This window comes from Salmo salar, chromosome ssa04, assembly GCF_905237065.1.
Source record: "Salmo salar chromosome ssa04, Ssal_v3.1, whole genome shotgun sequence".
In the NCBI taxonomy this organism is placed as follows: Eukaryota; Metazoa; Chordata; class Actinopteri; order Salmoniformes; family Salmonidae; genus Salmo; species Salmo salar.
In genome coordinates this window covers 58,767,967-58,792,200 of record NC_059445.1, presented here as the reverse complement: position 1 = coordinate 58,792,200, position 24,234 = coordinate 58,767,967, and the positions used below count along the sequence as shown (strand labels likewise).

The 24,234-nt window shown below is 42.2% G+C and overlaps 2 protein-coding genes across 4 annotated transcripts in view; both read left to right on the top strand.

The window, feature by feature from the left end:
• LOC123742473 (protein KIBRA) overlaps positions 1-4,162 on the top strand; it is a 44,885-nt gene extending 40,723 nt beyond the window's left edge. For both annotated transcript variants that reach the window (XM_045717134.1, XM_045717135.1), the window contains 2 exons: positions 2,600-2,718; positions 3,104-4,162. In XM_045717134.1, the coding sequence (XP_045573090.1) occupies positions 2,600-2,718; positions 3,104-3,170 (186 nt within the window). In that variant the 3' untranslated portion in view covers positions 3,171-4,162. The remainder of the gene's footprint in view (positions 1-2,599; positions 2,719-3,103) is intronic.
• Positions 4,163-10,166: 6,004 nt separating this feature from the next.
• The window catches only part of syrc (Arginyl-tRNA synthetase, cytoplasmic), a 32,411-nt gene continuing 18,343 nt past the window's right edge, over positions 10,167-24,234 (top strand). Inside the window, 5 exon segments of one of the 2 annotated variants that reach the window (NM_001140465.1) lie at positions 10,167-10,286; positions 10,887-11,021; positions 11,286-11,474; positions 16,220-16,328; positions 24,011-24,111. In NM_001140465.1, the coding sequence (NP_001133937.1) occupies positions 10,242-10,286; positions 10,887-11,021; positions 11,286-11,474; positions 16,220-16,328; positions 24,011-24,111 (579 nt within the window). In that variant the 5' untranslated portion in view covers positions 10,167-10,241. 2 annotated transcript variants of the gene reach the window in all.

The window sequence follows — 24,234 nt, the reverse complement described above, 5'->3', positions numbered from 1 at the left end:
TGCACCAGTCCCTCCTGCAGCAAAGCACCCCCACAACATGATGCTGCCACCCCCGTGCTTCACGGTTGGGATGGTGTTCTTCGGCTTGCAAGCCTCCCCCTCTTTCCTCCAAACATAACAATGGTCATTATGGCCAAACAGTTCTATTTTTGTTTCATCAGACCAGAGGACAATTCTCCAAAAAGTATGACCTTTGTACCCATGTGGAGTTGCAAACTGTAGTCTGGCTTTTTTTAATGGCGGTTTTGGAGCAGTGGCTTCTTCCTTGCTGAGCGGCCTTTCAGGTCATGTCGATATAGGACTCGTTTTACTGTGGATATAGATACTTTTGTACCTGTTTCCTCCAGCATCTTCACAAGGTCCTTTGCAGTTGTTCTGGGATTGATTTGCACTTTTCGCACCAAAGTACGTTCATCTCTAGGAGACGGAACATGTCTCCTTCCTGAATGGTATGACGGCTGTGTGGTCCCATGGTGTTTATACTTGCGTACTATTGTTTGTACAGATGAACGTGCTACCTTCAGGCGTTTGGAAATTGCTCCCAAGGATGAACCAGACTTGTGGAGGTCTACAACTTTTTTTCTGAGGTCTTGGCTGATTTCTTTTCATTTTCCTATGATGCCAAGCAAAGAGGCACTGAGTTTGAAGGTAGGCCTGGAAATACATCCACAGGTGCACCTCTAATTGACTCAAATGATGTCAATTTGCCTATCAGAAGCTTCTAAAGCAATGCCACCATTTTCTGGAATTTTCCAAGCTGTTTAAAGGCACAGTCAACTTAGCATATGTAAACTTTTGACCCACTGGAATTGTGATACAGTGGATTATAAATGAAATAATCTGTCTTTAACTTCTTGGGGCTATGTGGGACGCTAGCGTGCCACCCGTGGTGCACCCTATCAACAGCAGGTGCATTTCAAGAGCGGCAAATTTGAAACCAAATAAATGTCAAAATTCAAATTTTTCAAACATACAACTATCTTACACCCTTTGAAAGATAAACATCTCCTTAATCTAACCACGTTGTCCGATTTCAAAAAGGTTTTACGGCGAAAGCATAAAGTTAGATTATGTTAGGAGAGTACATTGACAATAGCTGTGTGTAATGTTTTGTCAATTCAAAGACAGGCGTCACCAAAACCATAAAACCAGCTAAAATGATGCACTAACCTTCAACAATCTCCATCAGATGACACTCCTAGGACATTGTTAGACAATAAATGCATTTTTAGTTCTATCAAGTTCATATTTATATCCAAAAACAGCGTTTTACTATGGCGTTGATGTTCAGGAAATTGTTTCCCTCCAATAACCGGCAGTCAAGTCAGCACCACAAATTAAATAATTAAAATGAGAAAACATTGGTAAAATATTATATTGTCATTTAAAGAATTATAGATTTACATCTCTTGAACGCAATCAACTTGCCAGATTTAAAAATAACCTTACTGGGAAATCACACTTTGCAATAATCTGAGCACTGCGCCCAGAAAAATACGCTTTGCTATACAGACAAACGGCCATGTTGGAGAGATCTAAAATCGAAAATACTATGTAAATAATCCATTACCTTTGATTCTCTTCATCAGATGTCACTTCCAGGAATCCCAGGTCCATAACGAATGTAGTTTTGTTCAAAAAAGCTCATCATTTATGTCCAAAAAGCTCCGTGTTGTTAGCACATGATCTAAGCCAGCCGGACTTCTCGTCATGAACGAGGGGAAAAAAATATATTTACGTTCGTTCAAACTTGTCAAACGTTGTATAGCATAAATCATTAGTGCCTTTTTTAACCAGAACATGAATAATATTCAAGGTGGACGAATGCATTCTCTTTTATAACGTATTGGAACGAGGGTACCCAACATGAACTCGCGCGCCAGAGTCTAATCGGCCATCACCGTTCCAAGGCTCTTGTTTGGTCAGATCTCACAGTAAAAGACTCAAAACACTTTGTAAAGGCTGGTGACATCTAGTGGAAGCAATAGGAAGTGCCAAAACATTAATCAACCCCTGTGTGTTTCAATGGCATAGGCTTAAAGGTAATTCAACACATCAGGTATCCACTTCCTGTCAGAAAATGTCTCAGGGTTTTGCCTGCCAAATGAGTTCTGTTATACTCACAGACACCATTCAAACAGTTTTAGAAACTTTAGGGTGTTTTCTATCCATATATAATAAGTATATGCATATTCTAGTTACTGGGTAGGATTAGTAACCAGATTAAATCGGGTACGTTTTTTTATCCAGCCGTGAAAATACTGCCCCCTAGCCCCAACAGGTTAAACAATTGTTGGAAAAATTACTTGTGTCATGCACAAAGTAGATGTCCTAACTGACTTGCCAAAACTATAGTTTGTTAAACAAGACATTTGTGGAGTGGTTGAAAAACGAGTTTTAATGACTCCAACCTAAGTGTATGTAAACTTATGACTTCAACTGTATACTTTTTATTATGAATCATTGTTCTAATTCACACCTGTCAGAAATTAAGTGAGGGGTTATATGCTGCTCTAGCTGTTGACTGGCCAGGATTTGTTGTTTAGGCCTATTCTCCAATTTCTCTCTAAGCGTCTCTGTGGTGATGTTGTGTCTGCAGACCCGTGAGGAGCAGCTGCAGGAGCAGAGGGTGGAGAAGATGATGCGTGCTGCGGCCAAGGACGTCCACAAGCTCCGAGGCCAGAGCAGGAAAGAGGTGCCTGAGGTCCAGTCCTTCAGGTCAGTACTGTAGAATACATTAAATTACAGGGTACAGCAACAGTATAGTGTAACAGACCTCTTGTAAGAGGAGTTGGTCCATTAAGCCATGTCTCTTTCCCCATGTATTAGATGAATGACAATGTTTAAATTGTATTTAGCTTCTCTCACCCAGGTCTCCAAGCATTAGGTTCAGTTGGATGGACTACTATTTGTCGTCCATTCCGTTTGTATACCTGTTAGTCTAGGAATTGAAGCTGGCTCTGAAGCAACTGAAAGACGTTCGCCTCAGTGAACACACAGCCTAGCAATGAAAAATAAAGATTTTCTCTGTTCACTGTAGAAAAAGGGAGGTTAGTTGTGTTTTTACGCTCGTGAAGATAAGACTTTTCTCTTCTGATTTCAGAGAGAAGATGGCCTTCTTCACTCGAGCAAAGACCAACATCCCTGATCTGCCTGTCGACGATGTGTAGCGCATTTCAAGTATTCCAGCCTTAACTGCTGTTTCCAAGCAGATGACTCTGACGCAGACTTCTGGTGGTATTATGAAGAATGGAGAATAATAAAATAATAATGTATAGGAAAAAATACAGTCACATTTTTTTTTTAGATCTGAGTTGCTAATCTGTATAGTTTTTTGTGTTAGCAACTAGAGCATTGTTTTCTTCCACTCTCTTTGTAGCATTATTGTTACTGTTACTAATAAGTGGATGTTGGAAGCGACCGTTAGATGTTTTATGGTAAAATCGTAATTTCAATACACACCAGCCCTTTCTGTGTGGAATTTGAAAAGATAAAGAGAAGTTCTGTTCTTTAGCCAGGACCACTTATTTGCTGTAGTCTAAGATGTGAATATCGACCCCCAGAGGTACTTTACATTATTTATAGCACAACACGTCTACAAAATCATTATTGTTATTGTATGATGGTGTACTATGACCGACTGTGTGGTTGTACAGTATACTGAAACTGTCTCTGTCCCTAGTCACACTGCACATGGTTCTCATAGTAACCCTCACTGGTGCACACACCATCTCTCAGCATTGTGTAGGAACTGCACTGACTCTCACCTATACTCAGGTAGTTTATTGGATAGTTTGTGCACTTTTAAAATGGTAATCTATAAAAGAGAGTGGCGGCATTGAAGAAGTGGGAGGAGTGCTCCACTTCAGGCTGGAGTGATTCTTGAATCACCGCCTAACAAAGCACATGATTGTGAAAGACAAAAAAAGTGGAGGAGATAACTCTTGTATTTAATGAAGATCATTGCTGGTGATAAACTCCCCATTGACTGTATGATTTAAAACGGTAGTGAAGTGATCCAAAAACCATGGAATTAACTGAGGACTCTAAAGTATATCTTAGCCTAAAGTCTGATCACTTTTCCTGCTCTCATCCCTTTTACCCCCTCTCTTAAATTCCTTGTAACTGGACATTTTGAAGAACCATACAAACATTATTCCAATTGTTCTTCTGCTATCTTTTTTGCATCTCTCAACTGGACTTTCTATATGTGAACCTTACCTTATCACACTAACTGGGATATTTGTCGATGAGCCCCCTTCCAAAGAGGATCTTCCCTTCCAGTCTGGGGCAGTACTAGGGACCCCTGTTACACTAGCAAAGCTTTAGTACATACAGAGATGAATAAGATCTGGTATGTCTCTGTATCCATCCTGCATGGAGCATTGTCACATCAATGACCACAGGAATTGGCGAGACCGCACAAACAGATCTGGGATGAGGCTACACTTCTAGTCTAGCAGCCATGTTTCCCAATATATCTCTCTGTAAGCAGACATGACAAAGTCCTCCTGAGGATGTCATTTCATCTCTGCATGGTGCTCTCTATGTGCCATCGTTGAACAGGCTTACTGTTGCAAGTACATATCTGGCTCTGATTGATCACATCTGTGATTTTCACAGGCGACTAGTGGTGTCTGTGTTAATGAAATGTGATGAAGTGAAATGTGTAAGTGGATCAACTGGCAGTACAGGGAGAAATCAGAGGGCTGTAACTAGGCTACTGGAAACAGTACAGGGAGAAAGATGTAGACTAGATCAGAACAGTCGGCTTGCTACTCTCTCTCTCCCTGTAAACACTTAATAATGGATGGCATTTCAGATGATAGAGATGTCTTGGATGTTGGTTTGAAGGGGTGGTCATAAGGGGATATGTACAAAGGCCCCTGTTCACATGCTGAACACAGATGTAAATGTCTGTGGAGTGATTTTAGATGTTCAAGATTAGTTTTGCTTTTCAACAAATCCTACTTTCCCACACCCTTTTTTTGTGTTGACCAAGCATGATTGTGTGATACCAATTATATTAGACCTGAATTACAATCTACTGATATTGGAGTAGCCAGAAATGTAACCTACGTTTCAAAACATGGCTAGCTTCTTTCCCTCTCAATAGAGCACTTTTTAGCACCATACGTAGAGGGCACCCCAATATCTGATGTACAGTCAGACACTGTACTAGTTCTAACTCTGTGGTGCTGTAGTGATTTGTCCAATCCACAACAGCCAGGATGACATTGAAACAGGTTCATGCTTCATGAGTTTTTCCATAGAATGTTGAGCATAATGACTCTGAATATGGAGAGGAGTCGGAGTGGAATGAAATCACATGCCCATCATCTCAATTTGTATAATAGCACAAGACCTTGGTCTGATTTTTTTGATGGTCATGAATTCGCACTAATGTTCTGCAAATTATGAGTAGAGATTCACTGGTGTCCAGTGTCTCACCTCAATGGACATTGTTCTGTAGTTTGATGAATACATTCCATGTTTCATACCCTTTACAGATAAAATAATACCCTGATTTGAACATCAGAAATTATTTTCTACTCCACCCCATACTAATAATGTTAGATCAGACAATTGAATTCCTTCACGGCTTTTTCCCTTACTGATAGTCTGTGAAGTTCACATGCCATTCCATAATGCACTGGTTGTCTTTTGCCGCCGCCTTTGGTATCATAGCGTTCACACATTTTGTTTTGCATGCTGCCACGTAGTGTGTGGTCAATCACGTTACACGTCAAAAAAGGAGAAGGGGGGGAAAAGGAACATATTGCACCACCAACTAAAAGGCGCTGCATGGTCAATCCGATGTCTGCATTGTCCGTGCAGCATTTATGGTGATATGGCCTCTGTAGAAGTCGGGGCATTCATGCTTTGCGGAGCAGTGCAGAGCTGTTGTGAAGGAAGTTGTCAAGGAAGTGAGTTTGTCTTTATACAGGACCTCCCGCCATCACCTACCATCAACCAATCATGTCTATACGGAGCCCTCCGCATCGTTACAAAATTTGAGAAGCACACGGCAATGCGTTACGGAGCTTGATTTGGCCTCTGCATGCCTTTTGGAGGCTCCGCAATTACGTCACACCCTCCATATGATGCCACCGGCCACATTTTCGGATCAAGCATAAATTGTCTTTAACCCTACACCTACATTCTACTATTTCATAAAAATCACCACCCCATTCTACTACTTTCACCCTAACTGATCCTACACTAGGCCTGGGAGGACGGGACTCTTCGCTACCTCAGCATATGAAACCTTCTGTTCTACTCTGACCCTGGCAACCTCAACCTGTCTTTCTTGCACCAGGCACTTCTGATCCCCAGCAACATGGGCACCTCCACAATGGACACTTTTTTTCCCCACTGATACTACACCTTCCTTTGTCACTTGCCCGCCTGCATACTTCTCACATCTCAGAATCTCCCTCCAACACACTGCTGCAATATGACCATAAGTTTGGCATCTGAAACACCTTAGTGGGTTCTGCACAAAGGCTCTCATGGGATAGCTGACATCCTAACATTACTTTATCAGGTGAAAAGGACAGACATCTTCTGAGTTTCACCACGCTCGCCACCGGGTCTGTGTCGCACCAAATGGCGGGCGTCACAGACGCAGGGAATCTTACATTTCAGTTGCTCCACCTCTAAACTTAACGGCACTCTTGTAATCGCTCCTTTCAAACCTCCGCCACGTGTGTTCTGGCTTTGGCCCAACCCATCGGTTTCTAGACCAATCAGACGGCCCCGAAATATGTTGCATTTTGTGAAGTGTCAGGAACGTACGCCGATCCAGACCATAGAGATCGAGTAATCATCTTTGTATCTGTGCCATTATAGTGTATGTGACAGCATGGGCAGCGCCATTGAGGCAATCTCCATTTTGAAGTAATCGATTTTCTTCTTCATGATTTTGCTGATATCTCCTGATGACCCGGTTGGACATGGAAGTCCCACCCAGCTGACTACATTAAAATGGTGGAAGTCCTCAATGGCGCTGTCCATGCTAATACGGCCTTTTGACCACTAGAGGCCTCTATCATTCTCTATGATCCAGACTCATTGCAGAGAATAAACTAAAGTCTGTGGTCGTGGCGTAGTGTTTGACTGGAGCAGGAGCCTGGGTAGCCAGGCAAATCAGAGGACACCATCAGACCAACTCCTTGAATACCCTACTCCTTGAAGTTTGCTCAACAAATTGTTTTACCCTTTAGTGTGTGTACTTTAATGTATTTATACTTGGGATATTGCTTTTTAATAGGAAAAGTTACAAAATCGCTGCTGGAGGACGTCTTTAAAAATGCACTACATGACCAAAAGTATGTGGACACCTGCTTGTCAAACATCTCATTCCAAAATCATGGACATTAATATGGAGTTGGTTACCCCTTTGCTGCTATAACAGCCTCCACTCTTCTGGGAAGGCTTTCCACTAGATGTTGGAACATTGCTGCATGGACTTGCTTCCATTCAGCCACAAGCATTAGTGAGGTCAGGCAATTATGTTGGCCAATTGTCATGCTGAAATAGGAAAGGGCCTTCCCCAAACTGTTGCCACAAAGTTGGAAGCACAGAATAGTCTAGAATGCCATTGTATGCTGTAGCGTTCTTCTGGCATCCGCCAAACCCAGATTTGTCCGTCGGACTGCCAGGTGGGGCGGCAGGTAGCCTAGTGGTTAGAGCGTTGGACTTGTAACCGAAAGGTTGCAAGGTTAAATCCCTGAGCTGATGAGGTAAAATCTGTCATTCTGCCCCTGAACAAGGCAGTTAACCCACTGTTCCTAAGCTGTCATTGAAAATAAGTATTTGTTCTTAACTGACTTGCCTAGTTAAATAAAGGTTAAAAAATAAAATAAAAGGTGAAGCGTGATTCATCACTCCAGAGAGCGTGTTTCCACTGCTCCGGAGTCCAATGGTGGTGAGCTTTACACCACTCCAGCCAACGCTTGGCATTGCGCATGGTGATCTTAGGCTTGTGTGCAGCCCCTCGGCCATGGAGACCCATTTCATAAAACTCCCAACTCACAGTTCTTGTGCTGACATTACTTTGAGGCAGTTTGGAACTTTGCAGTGAGTGTTGCATACGAAGATTTTTACGCGGTCCTGTTCAGTGAGCTTGTATTCTACCACTTGGCGGCTTAGCCGTTTTTGCTCCTAGATGTTTCCACTTCTCAATAACGGCACTTATAGTTGACTGGGGCAGCTCTAGCAGGGCAGAAATGTGACAAACTGACTTGTTGGAAAGGTGGCATGCACGTTGAAAGTCACTGAGCTGTTTTTCTATGTAGATTGCATGGCTGTGTGCTCAATTTTATGCGCCTGTCAGCAACGGGTGTGGCTGAAATAGCTCTATTCACTAATTTGAAGGGGTGTCCACATACTTTTGTGTATATATAAGTGTATAAGGTGTTCCAAAAAGTTTATTAGTTTGAACCATTTCTATCCTTTCACAATTTTACAAACTGTACAATGTTGCACTTCACCACTGTAAAGGAAAGTCACTATTCATGGCACAGCAATTTATTCTACATGAACTGCATACTGTGAATGGATCCTTTGGAGTGTGCCTTTTTAGATTAAATATGATTTTAACCTGAGGCGAAAATGTGGTCACCATCCAAAAACAGATAACACTACTTTTTGTTGCCTCAAATAACGTGTACTGTTTGAATGTGAACTGTTTACTTAAAAAAAAAATCATGATTTACTTCAGTGTAGAGAGAGTAAAGCAATCAGAGGTCTTATATTAGGACTTCTTATTGGATTTCAGTGTCTGGATGGAACAGTGCTATCTATATGTGATTAACTGAAGCTAGCCACAATTGACTAGATGGTTTGTAACTTGGATCTAAAGCCTTATACGTACTACTATAACACCACCCAGCATGTATATTGTTGACAGAAGAGGTCAATATAATCAGAAACTAATGATTAAGTAAGTCTTACTTCAAGTAATCAAAAAACCATCACTGTCAGAAACTGAAGCTGGTAGCATTGAATGATTTGTCGTCATGTAGGATGTGATATAATTCTTGTTTTTTTTAAGTTCAAGTGCATTTTTGTTTTATTATAAAGTTTTAATCTGTTGTATTAAGGATGGCAAAGAACCTGGTATGTGTATGGAAATGGTTTGAGAAACGTATTTATTGCACTTTCTGATTTGGGTGTGTGGTGTTTCTTTCCATTCTCGTGAGACTCCTGAAAGCTGTGAATTTTATCATGGACACTGTACCGTCAACCAGAATTGTAAATATTTCACCAGCACAAAAATGTTTTGTAGTTTCACAACAAGTAAAACAAGTTTTTTTTTTTGTTCTACTCTTGCCTGTGCTTTCTCCTCTGTTTTGTGTATCTGTGGTGTATTCAATGTCAATTTTAAAAGTAATTTGCAGAGAATTACATTTTTTACAAAAGCTTTGACCAAAAAAATGCTTAAAGTAACAACTTAACATTGTTGACAGTGGTGGAAAAAGTACCCAATTGTCATTCTTGAGTTAAAGTAAAGATACCTTCATAGAAAATGGCTCAGGTAAAACTGAGTCACCCAGAAGAATACTACTTGAGTAAAAGTCTAAAAGTATTTGCTTTTAAATATGCTTAAGTATCAAAAGTAAATGTCATTGCAAAAATATACTTAAATATCAAAAGTAAATCATTTCAAATTGCTTATAATAAGATCAGACGGTACATTTAAACATTTTTATTTACAGATAGCCAGGGGCACACTACAACACGCAGCCATAATTTACAAACAAAGCATTTGTGTTTAATGAGTCCTCCAGATCAGAGGCAGTAGGGATGACCAGGGATGTTCTCTTGATACGTGACTGAATTGGACCACTTTCCTGTACTTTTGGGTGTGAGGGAAATTGTATGGAGTTTAAAAGTAGATTATTTTCTTAAGGAATGTAGTGGAGTAAAAGTAGTCAAAAATATAAATAGTAAAGTACAGATCCCTAAAACAAACGACTCAAGTAGTACTTTAAAGTATTTTTACCTAAGTACTTTACACCACTGTTTGTTGCTATGTTTCATTTAAAGTTAAAGTATAACTTTGTCTGTAGTACCTTTTCGTCAGTGGTAGTACCTTGGGCACCCCAACGAGGGCGGTAAATGGAATTTCCGAAATTTTACTTCATTGCGCCTCGGCCTCATCTAGGTTCAGAAACTAATTTTGTTAGAAACACGCTAATGAACTGTTCTAACGTTATTTATTTTTTTAATCGACAATGGGAGATCCTGTGGCTGAATACTCGTCCCGACTTCAACAGCAGGTCAGCTCTGACACTTTACAAAGACCTCTTGGTTTGCAATAATGTACTGAAATTTAGAAAATGTTGGTAGCTACGCTAACGTGGACTCGTTTGACGTAATGTGGCAACTGGTAAGCTAGCTAAACATTGCAGCAGCTTGCTAGCTGCCTTGAAATGTGCTACAAAACGTGTGAAGTCTACCAGCGAAGTGTTATACTTGTTGTATTCTAGCTAGCTGTATTCAGTGTAATTGTTACTGCAAAGACTGACAGTTCGGCTGTCACTCATGTTGATAATGCAGGAACGGATTCATTGTACGGCCCTTCCCATCTAGACGTTTCCTGATAACTATCAATCATAACATACTCTAACGTTAAGGGACAGTTATTAGCTAATTTAGCTAGCTAGCTGAAGCTTTCAGTTTTGTTCTGACGGGTGTGGCATCATGTGATTTCCCCAATCTGTGCTGATGTCACTAGCTAAGTTTTGAGTTTGAGTGAAAGTCCTGGATGTCATTGCACACTGTACGTCAACCAATCCTGCATTTGTGCTGTTTTCGTAGACCTGGTATAGGTGTAGAGGCAGGACATTTTCTTGACTGTGAACCCTTCGTCTGTCTAGGAGCAAGATATCCATTCCCTGACTGCTGAGATCGAGAGCCTGAAGAACCCACAGAGCCTGGGCTTGTCCTCACACCTGGATGGGCTGAGAGAGGAGAACGCCAAGCTCAAATACCGCCTCAACATCCTCAAAAGGGTGAGTGATAACTTGCATAGGTATTTCCACACTCCACTCTTGGTACATTAATGTTAGGAGATTGAGCTATCTTATTCATTCACATACAGGTGACTAGATGCTTTGTTTCACCTGTTATGTCTGCTTGAGAGAGAGTGAGAGATTTGTTATAAGTTGTTCCAAGTTTCCCCCAAAGAGCCTGTAGGAGGAGAGACTGAGTAGCTATCTATAGGTTGTCCCCTATATGTTGTATTGAAGTGCTCTCTGTCTATCCTCCCTCCCCAGAGTCTGCAGGAAGAGAGGAGCCAGTGCAGTAAGACCATGATGAACATCAACCAGCGTCTTCAGGAGATCTTTGGTGAGGCCATCCGGGAGGCCTGGCCTGACCTGGAGAACCCTCCCCTGGCCGTCACCCCCAACCAGCAGGCCAAATTTGGGGACTACCAGTGTAACAGCGCTATGGCCATGGCCCAGGTGGTACAATAACACTGATGGATCTTATTCTCTTTGAAGCTTGTTTCTCAGTCTCAAAATGCCCATCAGCCAATTCAAATCATGGATGTAGTTGCATGTGATAAAACGCTACATGTTAGCTGTTCCCATTAGATATGCTAACCTAACCAGCTGGCAGTGATTTTCCAGTGAAATTCCACAGCAGCCGATCAAAGATCTTAGACTTTATATCCAACAACCAATGGTATTTTTTAAAATGGGTTTCTTGGACACCAGAAATATACATTAAACCTCCACCTGACTTTTGTTCCACTTGGTCTGTCATATGTGAAGTGTGCCAATATTGCATGATACATCCTTGACCAGGCTACTAGTGTTAGACAAAAGGCATGTTTTTGCATTAATGACAAAATCCCACGTTTCACACAACCATGTGTTTTTACAGGGAAAAGATAAAGGAGGTCTATTCAACATTTTTGACCGATCGCCTCAATTCAGTCTTATGTAGCAACATTTTAAATTGTTTTTACATTGGATAAAAGTAAAGACTCGGAGCTAGGAAATTGCATATCATACACTGCAGTTGAGGAACAATGGGAAAGTAATTCTGCTTTGAATGTTGATAAACTTGTAACCCCACTTTTGAGAAAATGGCCCTTGAACATTTTGGTACACCTACTGGAGAGCTTGTCTACACCCATTCAGCATTGTTCACACCCTCTTAAGCCTTAGCCCAACCATTTCTTTAAGGATTCACATGTGGTAAACACGCTATATCAAATAAAATCTAAGTTTATTTGTCACATGCACAGGATACAGAAGTTGTAAATGGCACAGTGATAGTACTTGCCTTGTAGCAATATCGAAAACAGAAAGTGTCCAGATAATTATTTGATCGTTATTAGACAACGCTTACCCAACATGGCCGTAATCACCCCCAGACCCACTTGCTAATTTTATGGGTCATGTAATATTCTGGCTGAAGTGGAGTCTTTTGTTTAGACATGTAGCTGCTAGCTAGCTAAACAATGAACCGGCATAACCCCAACTCATACTACTACCAATACAAACATTCTCATAGCTGTAGTATGGATCTGCAGGTAGCTAAAGCTAACAAACTAGGTTCAATGTTAGCTAGCTAACATTAGGCTATAACTAGCAAATGGATTTCTGATTCAAATAATTTTACTACAGAGATCATACACGTAACGTTAGCTAGCGAGCCAGTAAGCTAACGTTTGCTAGCACACTAACAGTACGCTTTAACTTGCAATAAAAATGACTTTCTGACAAAATTAGAAACGTATATCTGGAAAATGTAGCTAGACTCTTACCCGTATACATGGATGAACGATTCATTGCTGACTGGAACCATTTAACTCCGTTTTGTAGCTACACTACCATTCAAAAGTTTGGGGTCACTTAGAAATCTCCTTGTTTTTGAAAGAAAAGCAAATGTATTTTGTCCATTAACCTCTTCGGGATTGGTGTCCCATCCACAAGATTTTTGCGCTAATGTAGGCTAATGCGATTAGCATGAGCCTGTCTCTTGCAAGTAACAAGAAAATTTCCCAGGACATAGACATATCTGATATTGGCAGAAAGCTTAAATTCTTGTTAATATAACTGCACTGTCCAATTTACAGTAGCTATTACAGTGAAAGAATACCATGCTATTGTTTAAGGAGTGCACAGTTTTGAACATTGAAAGTTATTAATAAAACAAATGAGGCGCATTTGGGCAGTCTTAATACAAAATGTTGATCAGAAATGCCATGGTTCATTGGATCAGTCTAAAACGTTGCACACACACTGCTGCCATCTAGTGGCCAAAATCTAAATTGCAGCTGGGCTGGAATAATGCATTATGGCCTGTCTCTTACGTTTCAAAGATGATGGTACAAAAAAACACTAATGTTTTTTTTTTTGTAATATCTTTTACCAGATCTACATTCCTTTCACATTTCCACAAACTTCCAAGTGTTTCCTTTCAAATGGTACCAAGAATATGCATATCCTTGCTTCAGGGCCTGAGCTACAGGCAGTTAGATTTGGGTATGTCATTTTTGGTGAAATTTGTGGGCTCGATTACAGACCGCCTTAATTTCTCAGAACAAGAATAGACTGATGAGTTTCAGAAGAAAGTTATTTGTTTCTGGCCATTTTGAGCCTGTAATTGAACCCACAAATGCTAATGCTCCAGATACTCAACTAGTCTATAGAAGGCCAGTTTTATTGCTTCTTTTTTTTCTTATTTTTTTTAATAACCTTTATTTAACTAGGCAGGTCAGTTAAGAACAAATTCTTATTTTCAATGACGGCCTAGGAACAGTGGGTTAACTGCCTTGTTCAAGGGCAGGACGACAGATTTTTACCTTGTCAGCTCGGGGATTCGATCTTGCAACCAAGTCCAACGCTCTAACCACTAGGCTACCTGCCGCCCCTTTAATCAGCACAACAGTTTTCAGCTGTGCTAACATAATTGCAAAAGGGTTTTCTAATGATCAATTAGTCTCGCAAAAGGATAAACTTGGATTAGCTAACACAACGTGCCAATTGGAACACAGGAGTGACGATTGCTGATAATGGGCCTGTGTACGCCTATGTAGATATTCCATAAAAAAATCAGCTGTTTCCAGCTACAATAGTCAGTCATTTACAACATTTAACAATGTCTACACTGTATTTCTGATCAATTTGATATTCTTTTAATGGACCAAAAAAAAGGACATTTCTAAGTGACCTCAAACTTTTGAATGGTAGTCACTCCGGTTCACACTGACTGTGGTGTGTGCAGAAAGTAGCCCATCACTTGTTCTTACTGATCTGTCGATAGTGCCTGCTAAGTTCAGGGCATTAATGTTGTTGAGAAAAGTAGCAACATTTGTAGTTCTCGATGGCTAACGTTATATCTTTCAAAAACAGCGCTGTAGAAAGGACTGTCAAAACATACTGAGCAGCTCACGTTATAGACAGAAGCATGCTACATGGCAGACCAATCTAAACTCATCTCCCGGCATGTCCAGCCCTTACGTTATCTCGGGCAATCATCGTTATTCGGAAGGTTCCTGTATTTTACATGGCTAAACCAACTAGGCTCTTAATTTAACAATTTATTTCTGTTTATGGATGGAATACAAGTTTGTTATTAGGGTCCATGAAAGTTCAAATGTTGCAGAAGGCATTTCTGCCCAAAAATATGCATTTTGATAACAAAAAAACGATGTTCAAGTGCTGCCCCTGTGAAGTTGTGACGTGCGACATACGCCTAATTTCCTGAAACGAGTCACATTTTAAGGTCATCGTAGCCCCCCCCCTTCAAAAAAGCCTAATGGTCTTGTCAAGTAGCCTCCTTGCATTAACCTTTTTTGTTAAGGATTTTTTTTTTTTCACTGCTTGTCTCGATGCTCAATACAAATAACGCATATGTGAGAGTGGATCATTCTAATAATGCATATAAAACGTTGTTACACCTTTGATGGGATATAAAATTCTGTGGCACCTAAAATGACCCTATTAATTTACTTATTGGTAATGACCATCTCATCTGGCCCATACTGCAAATCATCTATTTTCTATGACAAAGTTTTTTTAATAGATTTAAATAGGGTTTATTTGGAATATTTATGGTTAATTTGGGGACATGGTCAGGTAGTTTGGGAACTTGTCCTGATTCAGCCTGGGGAATTATGGGGTCACCTTGGGGTCATGATAGGTGCTGCACCAAATGTGTGATGTATTATAATAATTGATTATGCTTATGTTGTATTAATAGAAGGGGAAGGGCAATAATACCCCTCCCCCACTACATTTATAGGGTCCTGGACTACAGATTAGCTATATATATATATATATATATATATATATATATATTCATTATAAGGTTTAATATTGTTCCACAGTTCTTTTCTAGTCTCTGCCTCTTATAAAGAAACGGTCTGAGAGATGTGTGAGTTATTGCAGTCAAAACAGGGTGTCTGTGAGAAAGCGCTTCAAGGCTAAAAGAGATTCATAGACACAGAACCCTGCAGGGGAGTGAAAGCGATAAGAGACTAGTCAGACATACCACTATAAAGCAACTTGGGGAGTGGAAAATTACTGCTGAGCCCTTAAAACACTGGAACTATTGTCTCCCCTGCAAGTTTGTACAACTGTATATGCATGGGCTTGGTCTCAAGAGTAGAAGGTGTTGACGTAGGCAGTTACATCACTAGGGGTTGACTGCAAGCATATTAAAAGCAACTTGGACTTTTCCTATTTTGCAGAACTCAAGAGAGACATCAGTTCTATGTTTGATCTTTGACTTCTGTCTACAACTGAATTTTTATTAAAATTGTTATGATTTATAAGTGCACATTTTGAGTATTCCTTATTTGTTAAGTAAATAACAGAGCCCAGAAAAGTGGAACCAACAGGAACACAACACATGCACAGTGATGACATGGTAAACAAACAAACACATAAAATAACAGGATATACTGCAGGGCAGGGAGTCAAATAAACTAACTGAAATGTAGGGGTTTGTGTTAATTTAAACCAACTTTTTTCTAATGTTCAAGTGTGGATCCACTTTGTCTTCTTTTGTTACCCGTTTTGTTATGCTTTTGTGTTGTCTATGTCCCTGCAAACTCTTTCCCACTAACTCTTTGTCTTTCTAAGTTGGTTTTGCATATAGCCTAAATATCAACAGCTCAACTTTAATTTGAGCAGTTACTAGGGGGTGAATGAAATGGGAGTGTCATTGTTTTGGATTTATTGTGTTTCAGATGATGAAATCAAAGGGCCTGAAAGTGAACCCCAGGGAGATCGCTGAGAAGATTCAGCAGAACATTCCAGACAATGAGCTCATTGAGAAGACAGAAATTGCTGGACCAGGTTTGTGAAAATTCACCAAATAAGGAGGAGGGCAGAGCCAAGCACGATCTTACATGCTGTCCTCCATCGTGCGCATGTTGATTTTGTTCACCCACACCAGAAGCGATCAGGACACACAGGTTGAAATATCAAAACAAACTGAACCAATTATATTCATTTGGGGACAGGTCAAAAAGCATTAAACATTTATGGCAATTTAGCTAGCTAGCTTGCTATTGCTAGCTAATTTGTCCTGGTATATAAACATTGGGTTGTTATTTTACCTGAAATGCACAAGTTCCTCTACTCCGACAATTAATCCACAGATTAAACGGTAAACCAAATGAGTTTCTCATCGCTCCTTCTTTCAGGCTTCTTTTTCTTCTTTGGACTTTATATGGCTGTTTGCAACCAACTTTAGAGCATTACTACAACCGACCGGAGAGTGGACCTAAGTTTCTATCAATCATCCACGTGGGTATATGTTCCTAAAAACCAATGAGGAGATGGGAGAGGCTGGACTTGCAGCGCGTTGAGCATCACAAATAGAACCTATTTCAATTTTAGCGCCTGGCCACGCAGACGCTCGCGAGCAGTGTGGGTGCAATGATTGAATAACATGTACGTGTAAATTTATTTTGCAAAGCTCGTGCACGCGAAGCGAGCGGTGTGGTCAGCATGTTATTGGCGCGTTTTAGCATGTATTTGCATATTTCTGTTAGGCACTTCAGAGTCGGCGTTCCCTATGTGCAAGAACTCCATTTGCCCTTGTACTCCTTCTAAACAATGCAAAAGTCTACAAAACTTAGTCTACTGTTCGCAACAGATTATTGTTTTGGGAACAAAACTTTATTGATATTAAATGTTTCATCGATGAGAACATTTGCAGAATGTCGGCCCAGTTCCATCTCGCTCCATACTCTACTGGGCTGGCCACTGGGCTTCCTCTCCTCACCATATTTAGTGGTGAGTGAAATTCCAACCGGATGCTTTAGATTGATACATCTGGTTAAACTAAGTTGACCACGTGTTCAGGATTGTGCGGGACAGTCCCGCATTTTGGCCCTTTCTCCTGCAACCAAACAATCATGTCCCGCATGTTGTCAACAAATTCAAACCCCACTAATAAAGAAATTAAGTTGATTTGTCCCGTGTTTCAGACGTTCCAACCTGTCTCTTGCAGTCACGTTGCGCTTATTAAAATATATATATTATAAGGATGTGGTCTGTTAAACACTTCTCCAGTCGTTATTGAGATCTGATATTCTATCGTCAACCAGTCACATTTCTCAAATCTTTTCAGACTAAATTCCAGTTAAACTTGGGGAGGACAGTTAGGCATAATTACTTACAAAATGCACGTTTCTGAAGAAGAGCTTCAAAAGTTAATAGCCGTATTAGACAGAAGGATATAAGGTAATTTTGTAAAACTTAAGGCTGTCTATTCTCATTACTTGCGCATTCAGCTCAATCACATTTTAAAAGTATCGATTCCTAACTGTTTTACATTCCCTGAGACCAACCAGAAATGTTTCCTTTGGAAAAATATTCCCAGATTTATGAAACATCCAACCATGTGGTATCTCGTTTCTGCTACACCAAATTCTTCGCAAGGATTTAGAGTAGGCTACGTGCACAACTAGCTCATTCTGTGTAGGAGTGTAGTGCTGCCGGAGCGTCTCTCTGCCACTTCTCACAATGTTGCTTGTTTAGTAAAGTTAGAACCAAATGTAATAGCATAGTATAACATTACTCTTACACCAAAAACACCACCTAATTTCTTATGAGATTTTAGGATTGTTAGCGGAAATGTCCTTTTTTTTTTTCTTCTCAAGTGGCCAAAACGCAACAGTGTGCGCCACTAGGCAAAATGTGCTTGGTTTGAAACCAAATATAGGAAGGCTATATAGTTTAACAGAAGTCAGGAATGTAACTATGGTTCTACGAATACCTGGAAGACTGTCAGTACGGTTGAAAGTATGGATTATATCCCTTGCACTCCGCGCAGGTCGAGCAATAATAACAACAAAGTCACGCCGGTGACGTGACAGTTGGGAGGATGTGCCCCCGCGGTTCATATGAAACCGTCCGTCAGACCACGCACTGTCTCAGAGAATCTTCTCGCTCAAAAGATTCAGTGACAGGAAAGTGCTGACGATCTTCCAGGTGTTCGTAGAACCATAGTTAAAATTGTATTTGTCACATGCGCCGAATACAGCAGGTGTAGACCTTACAGTGAAATGCTTACTTACAAGCACTTAACTAACAATGCCGTTTTAAGAAAATACCTTCCGTTCTACTTCATACCTTTCAGACCGTCAGTACGGTTGAAAGTGTGGATGACCAACAAAGTCACGAGGAATAGCACTACTAATCTAATGCACCAGTGCCACTGGAAGAATGGCAGAGCCCATGGTGTGGCAGGATGCAACGTGATTTGGACACGAGATTTGCCCGCTCCTCCTCCGCAATCAGGAGGGGAGCAGTAGGCCGCCAGCTCGATGGCTTCATTGATGTGAACCTCAGGCAAAAAGGCTGGACACCCATAAGGTCACGCCTAGGTCATCTGCCTTCCACCGTAGGCAGACCAGGCTCATCGAGAGCATGTGGAGCTCATTCACACATTTCGCTGATGAAATAGCTAAGAGGAAAGCCGTTTTCAGAGAGAACCATGTTATGTCCAGCTTCTCCGTATGCTTGAAAGGAGGTTTCGTCAAGGCCTCCAATACAAGTGGCAGATTCCAGGATGCCACGCAGACGGTCCTGGGGGGGATGCAGCCGGTGGACACCTTGTAAGAATTGGCAGATGAGGTAGTGTGCCCCTGCTGATTGTCCGTCGATGCGTAAACGGTTAGCCGATATGGCTGAGTCTAACCTTCAAGGTAGAGGCAGAGCGACCTGAGTCCAATAGATTCTGAAGGAAGCTCAGTATAACAGGTACAGAGCAGGACACCGGTTCCTCCGCCCTGGTAGAGCACCATTCGGTAAACAGCTTCCAGCGTACATCATCCTGGTCGATGGGGCTCTGGCGTTCTGTAACGTCTCGATAAAAGCAGGATTGCAGCTGGTCAGTAGATGGTCGGGCTCTTCAGAAGCCACACCCATAGCTGTAGTTGGTCTGGGATGCCATATCCTGCCATCCAACTGTGAGAGCAGGTCCTGTCTGTGAGGGAGCTGCCATGGTTCTCCCTCCAGAAGACTGAGGAGGGTTGGAAACCAGTGTCTCGCTGGCCATCTGGGAGCTACAAGCAGCAGCCTGTGCTGAGCCTGAGATACCCTGTGCAACGTTGCTAAGATCAGGGGGTTGGAAAGAAAGCATTCAGTAGGCCCTCTGGCCATGTGTGAGCTAAGGCGTCCATGTCCCGGGGGCTCTTGGATTCTGGTTCTTTCTGGTAGAGGGAGCAGTGGGATGTTCGATCTGTGGTGAACAGGTCCATGTGTGCTGTTCCGAACCGCTGCCATATCTTCAGTATTTCTGGGTGAATTCTCCATTTCCCCCAGGGGCTGTTTCTGTCGCGACAAATCTGCCACCTCGTTCACCTTGCCTGGGAGATGAATGACTCGTTGGGAGGCCAGATGTGGTAGGGCCCATACGAAGAGTTGTTTGGCCACCTGTAGAGACAGTAAAGACCTCATTCTCTCTTGATGGTTGATGTGGAACACTGTCAATGAATTGTCTGATCCTATCAGGATATGTTTGTGTTTGAGAACAGGCAGAAAGGGATTCAGGGTTAGGTAAACAGTCTGAAGTTCTAGCACATTGATGTGCGCTTTCCTCCGTCTGGGGCACCACTTCCCCCATACAGACCTGTGTTGCCACTCTGCTCCTCAGCCTGTTAGTGTAGCACCGGTCGTCACTACTTCCCACCTTTCCGGAATTGATCCGAGAGCAACACCTGTAGTTAGGTAGACTCTCTTCCTCCACGGCCGCAGAGCAGATTAGCGTTCCCTTGTCACCTGTGTTTTGGTGTTTCTGTCCTTCTTGGGGTCCAAGCGGAGGTCGTTGAACCACACTTGTAGTGGCCTTATTGAAAGCAGGTCTAATGGTGTCACTGTGGAGGCCGCCGCGAGCATGCCCATCAGTTGTTGGAACGTTCGTACCTTCACCAATGCGTTCAACTGGAATTGTTTTAGAAGAAGAATGCTGTCCATGCGCTGAAGTGTTATACATGTCCTCATAGTGCGGGAGTTCAGAACCATACCAATAAAGGTAACCTTTTGGCTTGGCGTTAAGTAGCTTTTTTTGTTTGTTCACGGTAAGACCCAGTGCGCTGACGTGTGTCTAGTATGATGTCTAGTATTCTCTCGGGTATGCAATCTGGTTTCCGCTCAGGTTATGGATGTGTCACCGCAACCTTAAAGGTCCTCAATGATGTCACCATTGCCCTTGATTCTAAGCAATATTGTGCTGCTATTTTTATTGACTTGGCCAAAGCTTTTGATACGGTAGACCATTCCATTCTTGTGGGCCAGCTAAGGAGTATTATTGTCTCTGAGGGTCTTTGGCCTGGTTTGCGAACTACTTCTCAAAGAATGCAGTGTATAAAGTCTGCTGTCTGCTGTCTCAGCCACTGCCTGTCACTAAGGGAGTACCCCAAGGCTCAATCCTAGGCCCCACGCTCTTCTCAATTTACATCCAACAACATAGCTCATGCAGTAGGAAGCTCTCTCATCCATTTTTATATGCAGATGGTCGTCTTCTACTCAGCTGGCCCCTCACCAGATTTTGTGTTAAATGCTTTACAACAAAGCTTTTTTAGTGTCCAACAAGCTTTCTCTACCCTTAACCTTGTTCTGAACACCTCCAAAACAAAGGTCATGTGGTTTGGTAAGAAGAATGCCCGTCTTCCCACAGGTGTTATTACTACCTCTGAGGGTTTAGAGCTTGAGGTAGTCACCTCATACAAGTACTTGGGAGTATGGCTAGACGGTGCACTGTCCTTCTCTCAGCACATATCAAAGCTGCATGCTAAAGTTAAATCTAGACTTGGTTTCCTGTATTGTAATCGCTCCTCTTTCACCCCAGCTGCCAAACTAACCCTGATTCAGATGTCTCTAATCTATGCTAGATTAGAGACATAATTTATAGATTGGCAGGTAAGGCTGCTCTCGAGCGGCTAGATGTTCTTTACCATTCGGCCATCAAATTTGCCACCAATGCTCCACATCACTGCAATCTATACTCCTCTGTAAAATGTCCATCTCTGTATACCCATCGCAAGACCCAGTGGTTGATGCTTCTTTATAAAACCCTCTTAGTCCTCACTCCCCCCTATCTGAGAGATCTACTGTAGCCCTCATCCTCCACATACAACACCCGTTCTGCCAGTCACATTCTGTTAAATGTCCCCAAAGCACACACATCCCTGGGTTGCTCCTCTTTTGATTTCGCTGCAGCTAGCGACTGGAACAAACACTCAAACTGGACAGTTTTATCGCAATCTCTTCATTCAAAGACTGTCATGGACACTCTTACTGAGAGTTGTGGCTGCTTTGTGTGACGTATTGTTGTCTACCTTCTTGACCTTTGTGCTGTTGACTGTGCCCAATAATGTTTGTACCATGTTTTGTGTTGCTACCATGTTGTTGCTACCATGCTGTGTTGTCATGTGTTGCTGCCTTGCTATGTTGTTGTCTTAGGTCTCTCATTATGTAGTGTTGTCTCGTTGTGATGTGTGTTTTTGTCCTATATTTATATTGTATTTTTTTTTATCCCAGGCCCCCGTCCCCGCAGGAGGCCTTTTGGTAGGCCGTCATTGTAAATACGAATTTGTTCTTAACTGACTTGCCTAGTTAAATAAAAAGTACATTCTTAAAGAATGGGTTAGCTGCAGGGGCTGTGGCTTGAGGATTATCAAGCTCTAGCCTAGCTAAGGTCGCATGCAGGACCGCACGTAGTGAGGCAGAGCTTTCTTCAGAGCCTCGGAATGACTCCTCTGACCCATCTTTAGCATTGAGACTGAATGGATCCACAACAGTGGTTGACACCTCCTTCACCGTGTTAGGCGTGTCGTCTTCCTGGTCACTAAAGTGCCGGTTGGATGCCCGAGTGGACAGCAGGTCATCATCCCGACTATCTGAGTCCTCTGTTGCGTCCCCCATTCTGGAGGGTATGCTAGAGGGTCCCGACTCAGGGGGCTTGAAGGAACGCAAAAGCGTTTTTAGCTGCTCTATCTCAGAAGATAAGGAATTGACCTTTTACCGGGGGGGCTCCGTCGGTTTTGTGGGCTTTCCCTCTTTTGGTGGCCCTAGGTGGGTCCTGGCGAACAACGCTGGACGCTGGCAAATTATCTGTAAAAACCAGGCCCTCAACTCTGGCTAGCTGCACTTTCTTCGCAATAACTGCTGGATGGCGCAGTTATTGCAGGGGTCAGAAAGGGCCTCACGCTGGTGGCCAACGCCTAGGCAGGCGGGGCACCGGTCATGACCATTTTCTACTTGTAGTTCAGCTCCACAAGCGGAGCAGCCATGCATGCACAGCATCAAGGTGATGCGGTGTTCTCTCGTGAAGAAAATAAAATATAAATATAAAACATTTCTTATGCAGTACACTGATTCATCAATTAACTAATATAATAATGACTGGAGACTGTATACAACAGCTACCACAATACACAGTAAGGGTAGAGCGCTACAATAATCTGTCAGGAGCTGTACAGCACCCGCAAAAGGATTTTAGAGCTGTGACCACAGGGCTGGAGCAGGAGGCTTATTTATGCAAAACGCGTACAAATGCCCGTTGTTTGGTAAGCCATGCTGACAACACATTGGCAGCTAGGTGGAGTGGGTAAACTAGCTAGCTTGTAGCAATGCTAGTAATACCAATGGATAGGGAATACCAGGGGGAGGCTATTTGAATCTCACATTTTATAGCTGGCTAGGCTAACAATCTTCCTAGATGTGGTTATCTAGGGGATTGACCCGCTCAAGTTTTATATAGTCGAAGGATGACTAGTGCCTGGTGGCCTCAATAACAAGCACAGCAGTGGATGATATCTTGACAAAGTTAGCACCGGAGTACGGTGACCAACACACACTAGCTGGCGGGCATAAGACAAGGAAGCCCAATATCCTCCGATAAAAGGGATAGGTAGGGAAGAGCTTTCACACAGCCTTGGGGGGTGAATTTCAAACTCTGACCCACAGGTCACATGCTGTTGATGACAGACTGAGAGTAAACACAACTCACAGAGTTTAGCTTACCCTACCAGGACTTGGGAAGATGCAATCTGAAAAACGGGAGCCGCGGAGCAGTCAACTTACACGAAACGCTAAGCCAACGTTGCGAGAGGAAATAAGAGGCAGTGTGTGGTCTGATGTATGGTTGTATATGAACCGCAGGGCACGTCCTCCCACGTTGTTACGTCACCGGCGTGACGTTTTGGATTTTGACTGGTACTGTAAATTCTAAAATGATATTCAATAGGCCATATCACATCTGTCGTACAAACAACTGGTACTGACTTTGAGAAATGTACAATTTTATTGCGCTCCGGCACCTAAAAAGTTAGCACTACACCATGAGCGGGAAGAGGATTCTTCTTTTGGGGGGGGTTGCCAATTTATTTAATTCATATTGGCTACATTGTCTCGCGGATGTCCTGCAAAATCATTCTCTTTTCCCGCACTTTAAATGTGATCACCCTAGGTGAAACGTCTGGCTCCTTCTGTCTGTTGTGTTACATAGCTTTTTGTGCTCTCAGGGTTCATCAATGTTCACCTTAAGAGATCGTTTGTGTCCAAACTGCTGACCAACCTGCTACTCAACGGTGTCCAACCTCCTCCCTTAGAGCGCAAGAAGAAGGTAGGCTAACATCCTGCTTTTATGGACCCAACCGTTGCCCTTTTCCCTTTTTAAATGTGCTTGAATCTGATATGTCCCATGAAAACTATTGGATGACGTGTGTGTGTGTGTGTGTGTGTGTGT